Source organism: Motacilla alba, chromosome 3 (genome assembly GCF_015832195.1).
Source record: "Motacilla alba alba isolate MOTALB_02 chromosome 3, Motacilla_alba_V1.0_pri, whole genome shotgun sequence".
NCBI lineage: Eukaryota > Metazoa > Chordata > Aves > Passeriformes > Motacillidae > Motacilla > Motacilla alba.
Window position 1 is genome coordinate 70127973 of NC_052018.1, and position 14068 is coordinate 70142040.

Here is a 14068-nt window from a genome sequence, read left to right on the forward strand (position 1 = left end):
TTACAGACAATGTTACAGAGCTGTGGTTTCATTTTTCTTCTAGTCACTCTTCAGAGGTACTGAAAGTAGAGGTGAGATTCCTGCTATTTTCTAGTGTCCTATTGAATAGGAAGTTTTCATATAGGAATAATTATCTTTCTGTACTTGGAAATCTATATGTACTGCAGCTGAAGGTATAATAAGCCAGACTAATGAAGAAAGCTGCAGTTCCAGTGCAGAAAATGCAAAATAAAATTTTCAGTCGGCCTGGCTAGCCTCTATAATAGATACAGTGAAAAGAATAACCTTAAAAAAATGGAGTATTTTGGTGAAGCAAAACATTTTTTCAGATGCAATGCAAAGCCAAATGCCAGATGATGTAGTAGAAAAAAACATAAGAGTCCTCCTCTAGCAAACGGACCTGGATTCATACCATCCAAGGTGCCTCATCTTAGCAATGAAGCTCAATATTCTGTTGCCGAAGGGGCACTCGGGTGCTTGAAGGGACTTGAGATCCCTGAGGCTTAACAGCTGAAAGAGATGGGGGATGTCATCCTTCACATAAGGCTTCCAGAGACGCACTCCCCCTGTGGGAATCGGAATGTTTCACTCAGGCAGTGGAAGGTTTTTGAAGACATGAAGGGAACACTGCAGCAGTGTCTAACTGCTTGTGAAACGAACAGCTTCAGTAAATGAATAGACAGCTCCCAGCTCCAAAGAGAAGGGACACCATTTATAAATTACCAAACCAAAAGCAACCAACACCAGCTCTAGGTGGGGAAGAGCTCAGTCAGAGGTATGAGGACAGGGAACAGATGAGGCAGCCACAGGAGACTTAGTGTAGGCTTGCTTAGCCAAGAGACCCAAATGATATGGCAATGGCCATGAAGCCATAAAGTAAATGAGGCTCTTTCCTTTAAACTCACTGAGTTGTAGCCCTGACCCCAAGGACTGGCAAACAAACCAACAGGAGTTTTTTTTTCTTTTCTACAGCCAGGATGAAGAGAAGCAGTCTTCACTGTCACCCAAAGCAGGTGAACAAAGTAACAAAACCATATATTGTTTGCCTTCCCTATTTTTGAATCGGATTCTCTGGAAAAAAGCTACTATTTGGAAAGGTATTTTAGCACTGGAAAACAAAAAATGGTTGTACATAGTGTGTGAACACATATATGAACCTGTCTGCCCATCAGCTTAACGTTAACATACCTTAACATTATTTCCCTCAAAAAGCCCTCATGGATGTTCACAGACAACATTAGGTAGCCGTAGGGTTTTTCAGTTTCTGATGCCCTGTTCATATACCTCTGTTGCAGCCAGCCTCCACCTTTGGCTATTTGTCCCTTTATACCACTTATAGCTTTGTCTAGCAGGCAAGGGTGGCCAGCTCCTGGAGACCTGGACTGAACAGGATCCTCAGCCAGGTACGTGTGCATTTATATGAGGCTGCCTTTCCATACAAACACAAACAATCCTGGGAAATCTGGACATAGTCCATAACCACTAGGCAGCTGGACAAATAGGTTTTTTCCACTTCTGTAGTACTGTCAGCCTCAAACACTTCTCACTGTATCATCCCTCTTTATTGAGAGCTGTTAATTATAGCTACAAAGTCTGTTGCCATACATGCACTTTCCTTTTTTAAAGCAGCTTTAAAGGTAGATGCCTTAAAGGTATTTTGACACAGATCTGGGCTGGAAAAAAAAAAAGCAGAATTCCTTATCACTCCTTGGGTTTTGTAGTTATTTTTGTTGCTGCTGTAAACATGGTGGAGAATCTATCTAGGACAGTCCCCATTTAATGAGTTTGTGCACTGGGAGTCAAGATGCTTGGTGTGGTGACCAAGGTAAACAACATTCTGCAAAAAGGCCACCTGTGAAATCTTCTTCCATGTATGATGATTGGAAAAACAGCAAATCCATGCTCACCTCAGCTTTCTGCTTCTTCCTCTATGCAGTAAACACGATCTCATGCTCTTTTCCCAGTCCTTTTTTTTCCTTTGCCTGCCATAAAATACAGTAACTTTTCTGTCTGTACTTGCAGGTCATGCCTGGAGGCAGGAGAGGGAGGAGGTGACATGAGGTCCCTTCAGCCTGGCTTGCTTTTGTCCCACAGTCTTAGTGAGTGCAGAGAGGTCAGAAAATCTTGGGTGGGACCAGCAGAGACAGATTTGCTCTTAAGGTCTCCTGAGAAAAGCCCTAGCAGTGTGGGAGCTTAGCAGCTTGCTTAACTAACCAGAGGCAGTGTTAATGAAATGCAGTTTAACTACTGACCAGAGGGATCATTTGGTGCTGCAAGACACAGCATTTTTTTCCAAGCAAAAGCCATTACATAAATACATTGTTTCATGGCACATGCCCTGTCTGCAGGTAACAAGAACAATTACTTCTCCTTCTAGTCCTTGCCTCAAGCACTGTTATCTCATAGGAGGCAGATAATATAATTATTTTGAAGCATCTGTTCAAGCCACAGCAGAGGAGACAAAAGTAATGGAACAACAAGACAAAATTACAGGACATTACTTAATTCAATCATCCTTGGAATGATTTTGCAAACCAGGCTCAAGATTAAAGAATGTGGGTCTGTCCCGATCAGGCAGTAGCCAATTTTTATTCTCAATTAGCACTTCACTGAAGTCCAAAAGCCCAGAAAAAGTGATTTGCAAGAGATGAAGGCTTTTCAGATTAAGGGAAAGCTTTTCACAGGACACAAATGTTTAGCTCTTTAGCAACACTACGGTCTGAAAAACAAAGGCAAACTCCAAGTGTAATCTGTGAGGTTAAATTAGAAAGGACTGGTGCCCTAAAGGACCCATGACCATTTTCTCACAAAAGCTAAAACATGAGTTCTCAGAGAGTGTTAGCTACCTAAATAGAAGGAATTAGCAAATTAGTCAAATAGAATTTTAAAAGAAATCTCTCAAAGGTATTTCCAGGAAGTTTAGAAAGAGAAGTAAACATATAAATGCCACCTTATGTTCCTGGGCCCACCATACAGGCTTGCCATTGTGAGAGCTACCTCCAGAGAAGATAGGACTGGGCCAGTAATTTTGTGGCTTTCTGCCAGCCACTCACATCAAGAGTCTGATGCAGGTACCAAGCTCCATACCATGCACTTGAGGGAAAAAGAAGCTATCACCTTCACCATGGTCCAGGAGCAGTTTTTTAAGCTTTTCAATGGAAGACATTGAGAGGAGCAGTGACTCGGCTCTAGTTAGGTGCCTAAATCTGGGATGGTGGAGGGCTCCCACTAGCAGCCAGTTTGATCCCAGCCTTTTCTCTTTGTCCTCACCCTTTCCTGCTGTTTACCTTACACACCTCACATTTGTGTTTCTGCTGTAGGTTTTGCTCTCCCTCTGAGTTCTGTGGGGAAACCAGACATTCAGCTCCAAGCTGGCAGAGCTGGAATATGCAGTGTGACATTGAGAAGCCAGCTGTGTCACATTTCCTCCCTAATCAAACCCTTGGTACTGCCTTCAGAAGAGACTGATGTGAACAGGAGGCTCCTCTAGAAAAACTCTGGAGCTGTTATTTTCTCAGCAACAGGCAGCCTGTAGAGCATATTATTGAGAGCTGGCTGACAAAAAAATTTCAGGGGGCATAAAGACCAAGAGACCATGACAATAATTTTAATCACCTAAGAACACAAGTCTCCCCAAAGAAGCAGCTGAAACCACGACTCATGCAATCATCTGGCCATAGTACAGCATGTACAGCTGTATTATGTCAAGGCAGCAGCAAGAAGCCACCTCCAGAACCCCTGTGGGGTGACATCACACAAGCCCCACCTCCCATGGGGACACACTTTCCTCTTCAACAGGCAAGAAAGAGCAGCTACTGCAGGTTTCATCGGGAAGTGGTAACTACTTGACTTGAGAAACAGAAGTTAACAACAGCATCACCCTGAGCTCTGTGGCTTGGGCTTCAGCTGAGCTAAGCCCAAATGGGTGCTCCACGACCAAGATGGGTGCTCTACAGGCTGGACACTGGACACACACCCACCAGCACCACCACTGCCACAAACGCCATGCTGCTCCAGCAGAAGGCTTCACTACTACTGCTGCTTGTTCTTTGTACAATTTGGCCTTGTCTTGAGCCAGGACCTCTGGCAGAAAACTGCATATTCACTGAAAACAGTCAGAGAAGTGATACAGTGGTCCATCAACAACACAACACCTCCAGCACCTCTCAGATATCTGTAGGAGAGATAAAGATGACTACAAGTATCATAAACATCTTGTACAATATCCACATCTTGTTTTAATCAATTGTTTTGATACCAAGCACAAAGGTGACAGACGACTGTAGAGATCAAACTGATCTCTTGCTGTAGACATCAAACTGATTAATCTGGAGTTACTCCTAACTGGTCTCTGTCAAACTCTGGTAAGAATCAGATGCTTTATCTTTTAATTTCAATGGTTTATTTTGTTTCTTGGTTGTTTTTCATTATTATTTTTATTTTCCCCAAGAAGCTAATGTGAACTTGAAATGTAAAGTGATTTTATTTTGAGGAGCACAAAGTAAATAGGTATTATTTTCAGGATAATGTTCTGAATTAGACAAATAGCAGTTATAAACTGAAGTTTTTTGAAAGAAAACATGCTTCATTGGATGACATTTGCTAAAAACACTTGCATTTGTCATGTCTTGATGCCTCCACAGCTTATTTATGACTCTCTTAATGCTGTCTGCTCTGGTGGCGAAGCTCCCATCTAAGTAGTAATATAAATCAACAGGATGCCAAAAGTTAACCACACTGCAACATTTTAATGTTGCTGGGTAAGAGAGACTCACGAACACAAACCACTGAAAAATCAATAGTAAAACAGCATCCAGTCATGCCAAATGGCTTTGACCTTCTTTCCCCTAGGAGCTTCTTCATGGCCAGGGGTTTGGTTAGCAGTGGGGTTCTCTGCCTGCTGCAGAGAAGGAGGGCAGTACCCACGGTGCAGTGAATTGCACTTCACATGAGTCAGGATCAAACTAATGGACTCAGCTCCTTGCACTACTGAGAGTGATGGTTAGAGTCTCATCTTTTCCATCATAGCAGAAATACCTGTGAAAAACATTTAGAAACTGGCCCACATTCTCCTGGACCTCAAGTGAAGCTATGGCACTGAAACTTTGTGGCCTCTGAAGAACCAAATCTGGATTCTGAGCCCATGGGCATATAGATGCAGAATGACTTTTGTGAAGTCAATATGTTGGTATATAAGAGTAAGTGAGATCTACTATGCTCATCCTCTATCATTGTTGCACCAGTATTTTGATTCAGTTTCAAAGACACAACAGAACTTCAGTGCTATCTGTAACCTTTTCTGTATTTTCAAAGAAAAATCTTCAGATTCTGGAAGACTAGTGGCAGATAATTTGGGGGCAAATATAAAGACAAAACTCTGAAACAGTGAAAAAGAACATTCTAAAACATGTTCAAATATGGTTGCAAATCAGTGCAGGGACGGCATTGTGATTCACCCAACACATCAGGGGCATTCAAGGTTTCAGAAGAGATTTAGTTCTAGCTTCCGGTGTTTTCTTTAGTTCTAAATCTTTATGAAATAATAAATCAAGATCTAAATTATAAATAAATCAATAATCCTGCAAATAATTATTGAAAGTCCTTTCTTTCTTAAAAAAGTCATTAGATAAGACTACACCATGAAAATAAACAAGCTTTCTGAGGTATTTTTCTAAAATGTGAATAAAGCCCTCTATTACTCCTCCCAGCTGGAACACAGAGGGCAAATCTTTATAAAAGGTATGTTTTCTGCCTAGAGATACACAAAGCTAAGCAACATCTTGCAGAGATTTTAATTTAATCTTTTATATAGCCAGGGAGCTTTAGGCCCTAGTGCTTTTAATTTATGTTCCCTCATAAATTAATAATGTAGGTATGATGGAGGATAGCTCATCAGATTAAATGTGTCATTTTATAAAGCAGTTTGGAAGCAAAAAGTATGAAGTACCCTTAAATGATGCATTAGGTGCACAAATCATTACATGTGTTATTTCTGTACTGGACAATGGTTGAAATGAATAATAATTTAGTTACAGTAATTTTATTTTAAGCTAGTGAGCACTTGCACAAGAAGTAGGAGAGTGATGCTGGCATGCTCTTCTGTGGCCTTCCAGAGCTCTCTGCATCACTTCCATGCCACGACATCCTTGGTGGCAACCATGGGAGAAGTTCTCCAGCATTTGATGGAGCATTTGATGGAGCAGCATTTGATGGAGCTGCTCAGGGAGTATACAGCAGTTGGAAGTGAATGTATGAGTTCTTGTTTGCTATGAAGAGTGACTCTCTCTTCACGGTGTGGACACGCTGATAGTCTACTTCAGCTGAAACAGCAAGTTCCTTACCACGCAATATGGTTCACTCATAAGTCCTTAATGCTTCACATTGTGGCCTAATACTCAAAATATGATAAAGAAACTGAATAAACCTGCTCTAACATTCAATGTGTCACTACAAAATTTTGGTGGCAAATTTACTACTATTATATATGCTATAAAAAGGGAAAAAAAATCTGGTTTTCTGTCATAAACCAGCTAAAAACTGTTTTATGTACATGACAGGTCTGTTCTTCTTTTGAGACTACAAAACATAAAAATTCATGTATCTACAGCATAGCATACATACTGGTATAATACCACAGGAATTTAAAAACTGTAATAAGCCATATAATTTGTGCAGGAGGGACTATACCTCTGTTCCCTTTTGTGTAATTTTCCTGGTGGTTGTTGTGTTTACATGCCCTCTAACTGTACAGGGAGGTACCCAAAGCAACCGTGCTGGCTCTGGTGCCCTCAGGAAGGGGCAGTGTGAAAGCACTGCCTGTGCCAGGGGGAAGGGAGACTGAGCAGCCCAGTCCTGCTGAGGGGGATGGGCAGGTGTCCTGGGGGAGCTTTGCTGCCAAAAAACATTAGGTACCTGTGCACCTGCATAGGCAAGATCTGAGAACCCCTTCCTTTTCTACTTCACTGCTAAGACATCATATTTCCACCTTTTCCCACTCTTACCTTTTAATTTATCTTGTTCCAAATTCCTGCCAGAGAGTTCAGATAAGATGTAAAATATAGATTAAAGTGAAGGATAAAAGAAATAGAAAGTGATTATGCCAGTTTCTTTACAGTTCCAGGTCAGAATTGTCTTCTTTTAACTACCCAGAAGTCTGTGAAATATCTCCCTAATGTGTCCAACCATGCCTGGACGGCAAGCTTTCCTGAGGATGGTGATGCCTCATAGGGACCTGCAAAGTCCCTGTGCATCTCTTTCTCTCTATATTTGCACACACATATATGGGAAAAAAAAGGAATAATTAGGAGGGGAGGCTGGATTGTAATGCTTGCATTTACTGACATATACACACACGTGACACTTCAGCTGTAATGGAGCAAGCAGGTGAACAGTAAATAATTTCACAGTAACTCGTGGTGCAGCACCACCAAAAGGCCTCAGTGGAGATAGGGGACATGCTGAGGCAGACACTACGTAAACACATGGCAAGGAGGAGTCCTCCCTCCTCCCCGAAGGACTGGCTCCTCCACAACAATAGGGAGCACAAGGAAATCAGAGATCTGCAGTGACTTGCTCCAAACCACAGAATAAATCTACAGCAAAGCTGGGAGCCATAGCTGCATCTCCAAAGGCACACATCTTCCCTGACACCAAGAAAAACTTTTTAAAGTTAACCCTATTCAGTCTGCTTGTCAGATGCACAAACATACACTCTTTATGAAGCCTGGGCAAGCCTACTGCTAATGATGTCCCCCTGCATCCCAAACAGGCTGCAGGGCTTGCACCTGCTATTCAATTCAGCCCTCATTTAATTAATGAAAGACATGAAACTACCAACTGTATCAATTTACTGCAGCAATGAGTACAATGCTCTGGGTTTTCAACCCCAGGGATCTGGCAAACCACAACAGCTCACCCCAGAATTCAGCAGTATTTAAAACATTATCTGAGAGCAGCTGGGAAGAAAAGTACTTAAAACCAAAGAAACAAAAAGGTATTTGCTTTTAGGCTAGCATTTGTTGCTGGTGTTAGATTAAGCTGTGGCTTTCTGTAACCTCCATACTCCTCTTATCTCTGTATTTGCTGTGAACAAATACAACCTGAAGACTGAAGCTCAGGAAACCTGGCACTTATGAAAATGCCCTTAGAAATTCTGGATCCTGCTCTAGAACCTGCAGTGAATGGTCATATCTGTTATCTGCAGCCCCCACACTATTTAAAAGATGAAAAAAATGTACTGATGGCTAAGCAGTAAAATTTCTTAGCCCTAATCACCTGAGGTAGAGCATTTCCTGAGTAACCTGGTTTCTTAGATTTTTCTTGTAGTAAGTTTCCACCTTGCTGCTGCGCAGCTGGGAGCTGAGAAATGTGTACTTCTCACTGTTTACTTTTCTGAGCTACTTCATTAAAAGTCTATGAGCCCCACTGTGTAACAGAAGGGGAAAAGGTTGTTCACATCCTTCCACGTATCAGGGAAGCTCTCTGACATGGGACATCTTGATGGCTGAGTCATCCCATCTGTGCCAGACACCTCTCGGGCCAAAATGAGCAGAGCAGAGTGAGGGAGTGCTCAGTGAGAGGCAGTCCTTCAGGCAGCCAGAGCATCCTCAGCCTCTCCTGGAGGACGGGCACTCAGGGCTTTCCAGAGCAGCTCAGGCTTTGCGGCTTTGGCTCGCTGTGAAGACAAGGTGTGCTGAAGACAAAGTGCTGCCTTTGGTTATGACTGCGCTTCCTCCCGGAAATAAACATAACAGCTCCAGTTTAACTGGGATCAGAGCTTGGCCTTTGATGTCAAGGGCGTAGTGCCAGGAAAATACTGCAGTAGTTTTTACTCAGCTATTCAAGGCTCTGCTCTAGTCCTGAACTTGGAAAAGAAAAGCTTACTTAGCGTACTCAGAGACTGACACAGAAGTCAGCCATGGGTAGGGGAGAGAGATATTAATAAAAAAAAAATATGTTTGCAGAAAACTCTTGATAAGTAATTGCAGAAAATGCAGACTTTCATTACATGACTTTCACGTGCTGGAAATAAATCTGGATTTCTTATTGCTGGAGTGAAATTATATTAGGAATAATAACAGCACCTAACACAAGACACACAATGAACTCAGACCATCCTTTAACAAACCTGGAGAGGAAAGCAAACACAAGTTTGGTGTAACTGACTGATTTGAACAAAATATTTATGAAATGTAGAGCAACGTGCAAGAGCCACGGGATTAAAAACAAAAGCTCCCATACCTGTATCTTTGCTTTGGAGACTGCTTTTCAGCTGACTTAAAAACATGTCCAAGATAATACAAAGGAAAGAATAAAAAGTTCCAGTTTGTTGCAAACCACGTTAGAGTGAAGGGCGCATCGAATTTCTTAAAGGTCAGTTTTGCTAGCTGCGTTGAACCCGACCAAGAGGAGCAGACACCCAGGACCACGGCCACACCCCAGAAAATCTTCTTGAGTTGCGTCACGGAACATTTCCAGCAGCAGCGGCTCACCCTTCCACTGCCTTCCGCCCCAGCTTGCATCTGTGCTTCGGCTGGGGCTGGAGACTCCCGGGAGCGCTCATCCCCTGAGGAGAAGAAAACACATGGCTTACTAAGGAAATCCATCCTGCATTTTAGCTTTCAAATCTTATGCCCGTCTGAAGTCACATGCCAAGGAACCCACCGGACCTTGCCACAAAATGTCCTTTGTTTTTAGATCATTGCAAAGCCTCTGGTTGAACTGAGGCATAATTAGAACGCAAATAACAATTATCGCCTCTGGATTTAGAAGCCTTGGGTAAAATGGAAGTGAAAATTACATGTTGCTTTGATGTGCATAGAAAGGCTTTAACACACCACTTAAACTCGTGCTGTTAGGATGTGTAAATGAATGAAAAATGTGGTATTGAGTTTGATAAACCAGCAAAGGGAATTATAACAATACTTGAAATTGTTATTGTCTCGGAAAATGCAGAAATGGCCAGTTTATGGAATATGGTGTTTCTTAAAAGAGAAGGAGGGCAACATATTTAATCTTGAAGTTAAGCAAAATCACTGCAACATAAATAGCATGATTAATACTGAATTGGATCACCAGGCATTCCAGTGATCCCTGGAAAAACAGGTCTCCTTTGGCTGTAGCTAGATAGCAAAAACTAGACCAAACCACATGCTGCCCTGATGTCCATCTCTGACCAGGCAAGCCTAACTTTTTTTAGTTTGAGTCCTGCACAAAGACTGGACTGGAGCTTTGCCCCATTATAACTAAGCCTAGCAAGCTGCTGGAAATTTTTCACCTAAAAACTTTGCCCCTTCAACCCTCAAACATGAATTGTTATAGCCCTGTTATCCTACAGCTGTCAGTCGATAATGTATCCAGCTTGTGAAGGAATAAGGAAAGGTTGGGTTCTCAGAGAAATCAAAACGTGCTGGCAGGCCTCAGCAGCAGGCCACTGCCTTCAGGGCCTTCTACCTGCCTTTCTTAAATTCACTCCATTCCACATCTGCTGAAGTTGAGTGTCACCCACACACAACACTCAGCAGTGATTTCTCTAAGAGGCTGACTGCAGTTTAGCAGGTTCATTCACCTGAAGCACGAAGTAACAGTAGTTCACATTGAAATCCTGGAATCTACAACTTCAAAACTGTCCAGAATTTACTGCGTGCATTGAAAAGTGAAAACATGTAAGTAAAACCAGGATAATGAGAGACTGTATCATTTAAAAACATTTATAAATATTCAAGGCAGACTAAGAGAGGTCCACCCAAAAAAACCACCAAAAAACCCAAACCCAAAAAAACCCCACCCTTCCTTATCCTGGTGTGAATTAGTATATGGAATGGAAAATCTCTTATTTCAAGCTAACCTAAATTGGTATTTATATGATCTAATACATTATGAAAGAAAATGTTTCTTTCTATGGAAACAACTATTTAGTTATTTCCCTACAGATAAGAAATGCATGATCTGAGCTGAAAGTATCTGGTACCAGGTTGCCTGGTAAAGCTGTATTTTATAAGGTTTGTGGCCTCTGTTTGATGGCCTGATATCTAAAAAGAACGTACAGCAGCAAAGATATAAACATCTATCCTTTTGTGAGGCTTCCAGAGATCTGATCTCTCCACTTATTTCAGTTTTCAATAGAAGATTGTGTGGGCAGCCTCCTACATAACAAGAGATGCACCAGCAAGTCAATGAATTGTCCAAAGTTAATGTGGCCTTGTATTACACACATCATTGAAAGGTTAAAAGCCACCTGCCAGAAGTGTGAGTTGAAAAACAGATGCCTGTGACTGCTCAGCTCATTGAAAATAATTCTGACGTATTTTCTTAGCAATACATTGCTTGTCACTAATGCTTCTTGCCTCGCTGCACAGACCAGTGCCAGGGTTCAGTTTATACTAAACAAGGGTACACTCATTTCTTTTAACTTCACCATGTAATTGGCAGTTGCCTGTGCCTTCTTTGCTGTCCACCACACAGGTCCTAGAATGATTACCAAATTTTTCCTTTCCACTCAAGATTTTCTTCTGGGCATTGTCACTGCAACACCAAACACTTCACACACCCTAACCAACTCCAGCATCCTTCTTCCCTTTGACCACTGGTTTCTGCACACAGAAAAAACAAATTCAGGAAGCCAGCATGCCAAACGAGAGCTTAAGAGGAGTTTGTGTCTCTTGTGTCAATGCTTTTTTACAGAGAGATGGGCAAAAATGGTCCTCCTTCTTGAGACAGCCAGTGGGGTATTTGCTGTTTGCATCTTTCTGCTGTTACTCCCTGGGGAAACAGGAAACCAGGATTTAAACCACTCCTGCTGAAGATATTTAACTTTAGGGAACGTGCCTAAAGCCACTAGGATATATGAGATTTTGAGATGAGTAGGTGCTCTGAATCACAACACTGAAGCTGTGTTATTTTTTTTCTAAAATGAGAATCAATCACAACTGTCTGATGCACCAGACACTCAACATCTGGTAACACAGTGCTGACAGACAGCCCAGTACAGACACTGTGGTGAACATCCCCCCATGAAGGGCTGAAGCCAGCTGCCCATGTCCCCATTGTACTGTGCACATACACAAGAGTCAGCAGTTCATCTGGACAGCTTGCATGAATATCACTGCCTTCTACTCTGTTCCATGGCAATTGCTCCCTAAAGCTGAAGTTACTGATGTTTTCTCTGCTGCACAGGCAAAATTACTTGTCCAGTATCTTTAATTTTGTGTTAAACACACCAACAGAAACGTTTGCTTTCAACAACAGACAATACTGCATGTTTAACTTCTAAAATGAACTTGCACCTGAAAGGTTAACTTTCTAGGGATGTTCATCCTTTTGATGCATTTACAGACTGGAGGGACTAAAAACTTATCCCACGCACAATGGATTTCATGATGATAGGGGTAAAAATCACTGTCTCATGATTAACAGCTACAAGCTGAGATTTGTAATATCTGTCAGTATTTGTAAAATCTGTCAGTGAAACTTCATTGCGTCCTCATGATTGCTTGTGCTGCTGGAGAGTTGGATACCAAATGGACACAGACTTTTCCAGTGGATGCACCACCGACCTGAAGGATACCTGTGACGTAATCTGCCCCCAAAAAACAGATTTTCTTCAGAGAGGGTGGACCCTACAAATGATATACAATCATGAGATCTCACCCTCTCATTTACTGTGGAGGGCTCTTGCCTGGCAGCTGACAAACACAAAATCCAGAGCTGTAGTTTGCCTTGTCTAGTCCCTGTATCTCTCCTGGGGACATTTTCCTCACCCAAACCACAGGTGCACAGATGGGGTGACACTAAATCCACACGTGGCTGAAAAGCTTCTCTCTCTAACACTGCACAAGCTGGCATGAATGCACATGAATTTAAAGATGGTAAAATGTTGTTGTAGAATCAATGAGGCAGGACATTGAAGAATTTTAGTTCTGCAGACTTTTAATGGGTTTTTTCCATTGCTTCCTGCAGCAAACTGCTCTGTATGCTACTGCATCACCCAAAAGAACGAATTAAGATACTGAGGTAGAGGAAAAATGCCTATCTTCCTTTCACTCATTTTGGTTTTTCATTGTCCCTCTTGCTTATGCATTTTCTTTTTCATAAATCTCAAATGGAACCATTCCTCCTCCCTCCCTTTCAGTCCAACCTCTGTCCCATGGCATTCAGAAACAAAGGAAGGAAATAATCTCCAAAGCTACTGCCAATGCCATTAGCTTGAGAAAACAGATGTCCTTCTGTTTCTTCTATTATGGCTAAGACCGCCCTCAGGTGACTTTGGATACCTGTAGCAAGGGCCATCTACACCCAAGCTATTTACTCCACAGACCCAGCTAAAGGCCATGAAGCAAAGGAGGCATGGAAAAGCACTGCACCTTTAAACCATTAAAGGTGACACCTTTAAATAGGCTGTCCAGGCCTCTTCTGAAGTCTGTACAAGAGTTCTAAGTCTCCTGTGCACAGGTAGACAGCTATAGGCTTACTGTAGGACCACACTGTACCTAAATGTGTGTATTAAACATATGATACTGATAAAAACCAAGGGTGGCATTCATCTTCTTAGTTTGAGACATCTGCCATGCTGACTTGTGTATCTGAGACAGTGATTTACACTTTCTGCATAGTTAGTAGACAGAAAAAAGACATTTCCATAGCACGATTTATCTCCTCCTAAAGTGGATGATTAAAAGGAGCCAGATGAATCACTCCCTCTGAGTGCTTGTTTCTCTCCACCAGCTCCAAACAGTCTGGGGCGACAAGCTGGAAGTAGGTGTCTCTGGTGTGGGTGTCTGAAGCTGGGTGAGATGAGTCCCACCTCTCCACCACTGCTGTCAGGAACAGAGGGTAAAGGCACCACAGACAGCGCTGGTGGACTCAGAGCTGTGCAGTGCCACAGGAACATATTTAGCTGTCATCAATGACCTGCTTTAGCAGCTGTCAGCTAGTCAGCAAATCAGGGAAGGAAGAATTACACAAGTGCTGGGTGCCCTTTCCAGCCCTTCAGAGTGAGAAAGTGACCCTTACAGACTAAGGTCCTGACTACTAGGGACCAAAACATGTACCTAATGATAATGCTCAACTC

General features: G+C 42.2%; 1 protein-coding gene across 2 annotated transcripts in view; it reads right to left on the reverse strand.

Moving 5' to 3' along the window:
• SLC35F3 (solute carrier family 35 member F3) overlaps window positions 1–14068 on the reverse strand; it is a 162384-nt gene that overhangs the window by 35148 nt on the left and 113168 nt on the right. For both annotated transcript variants that reach the window (XM_038132690.1, XM_038132691.1), the window contains one exon: window positions 9241–9565. In XM_038132690.1, the coding sequence (XP_037988618.1) occupies window positions 9241–9565 (325 nt within the window). The remainder of the gene's footprint in view (window positions 1–9240; window positions 9566–14068) is intronic.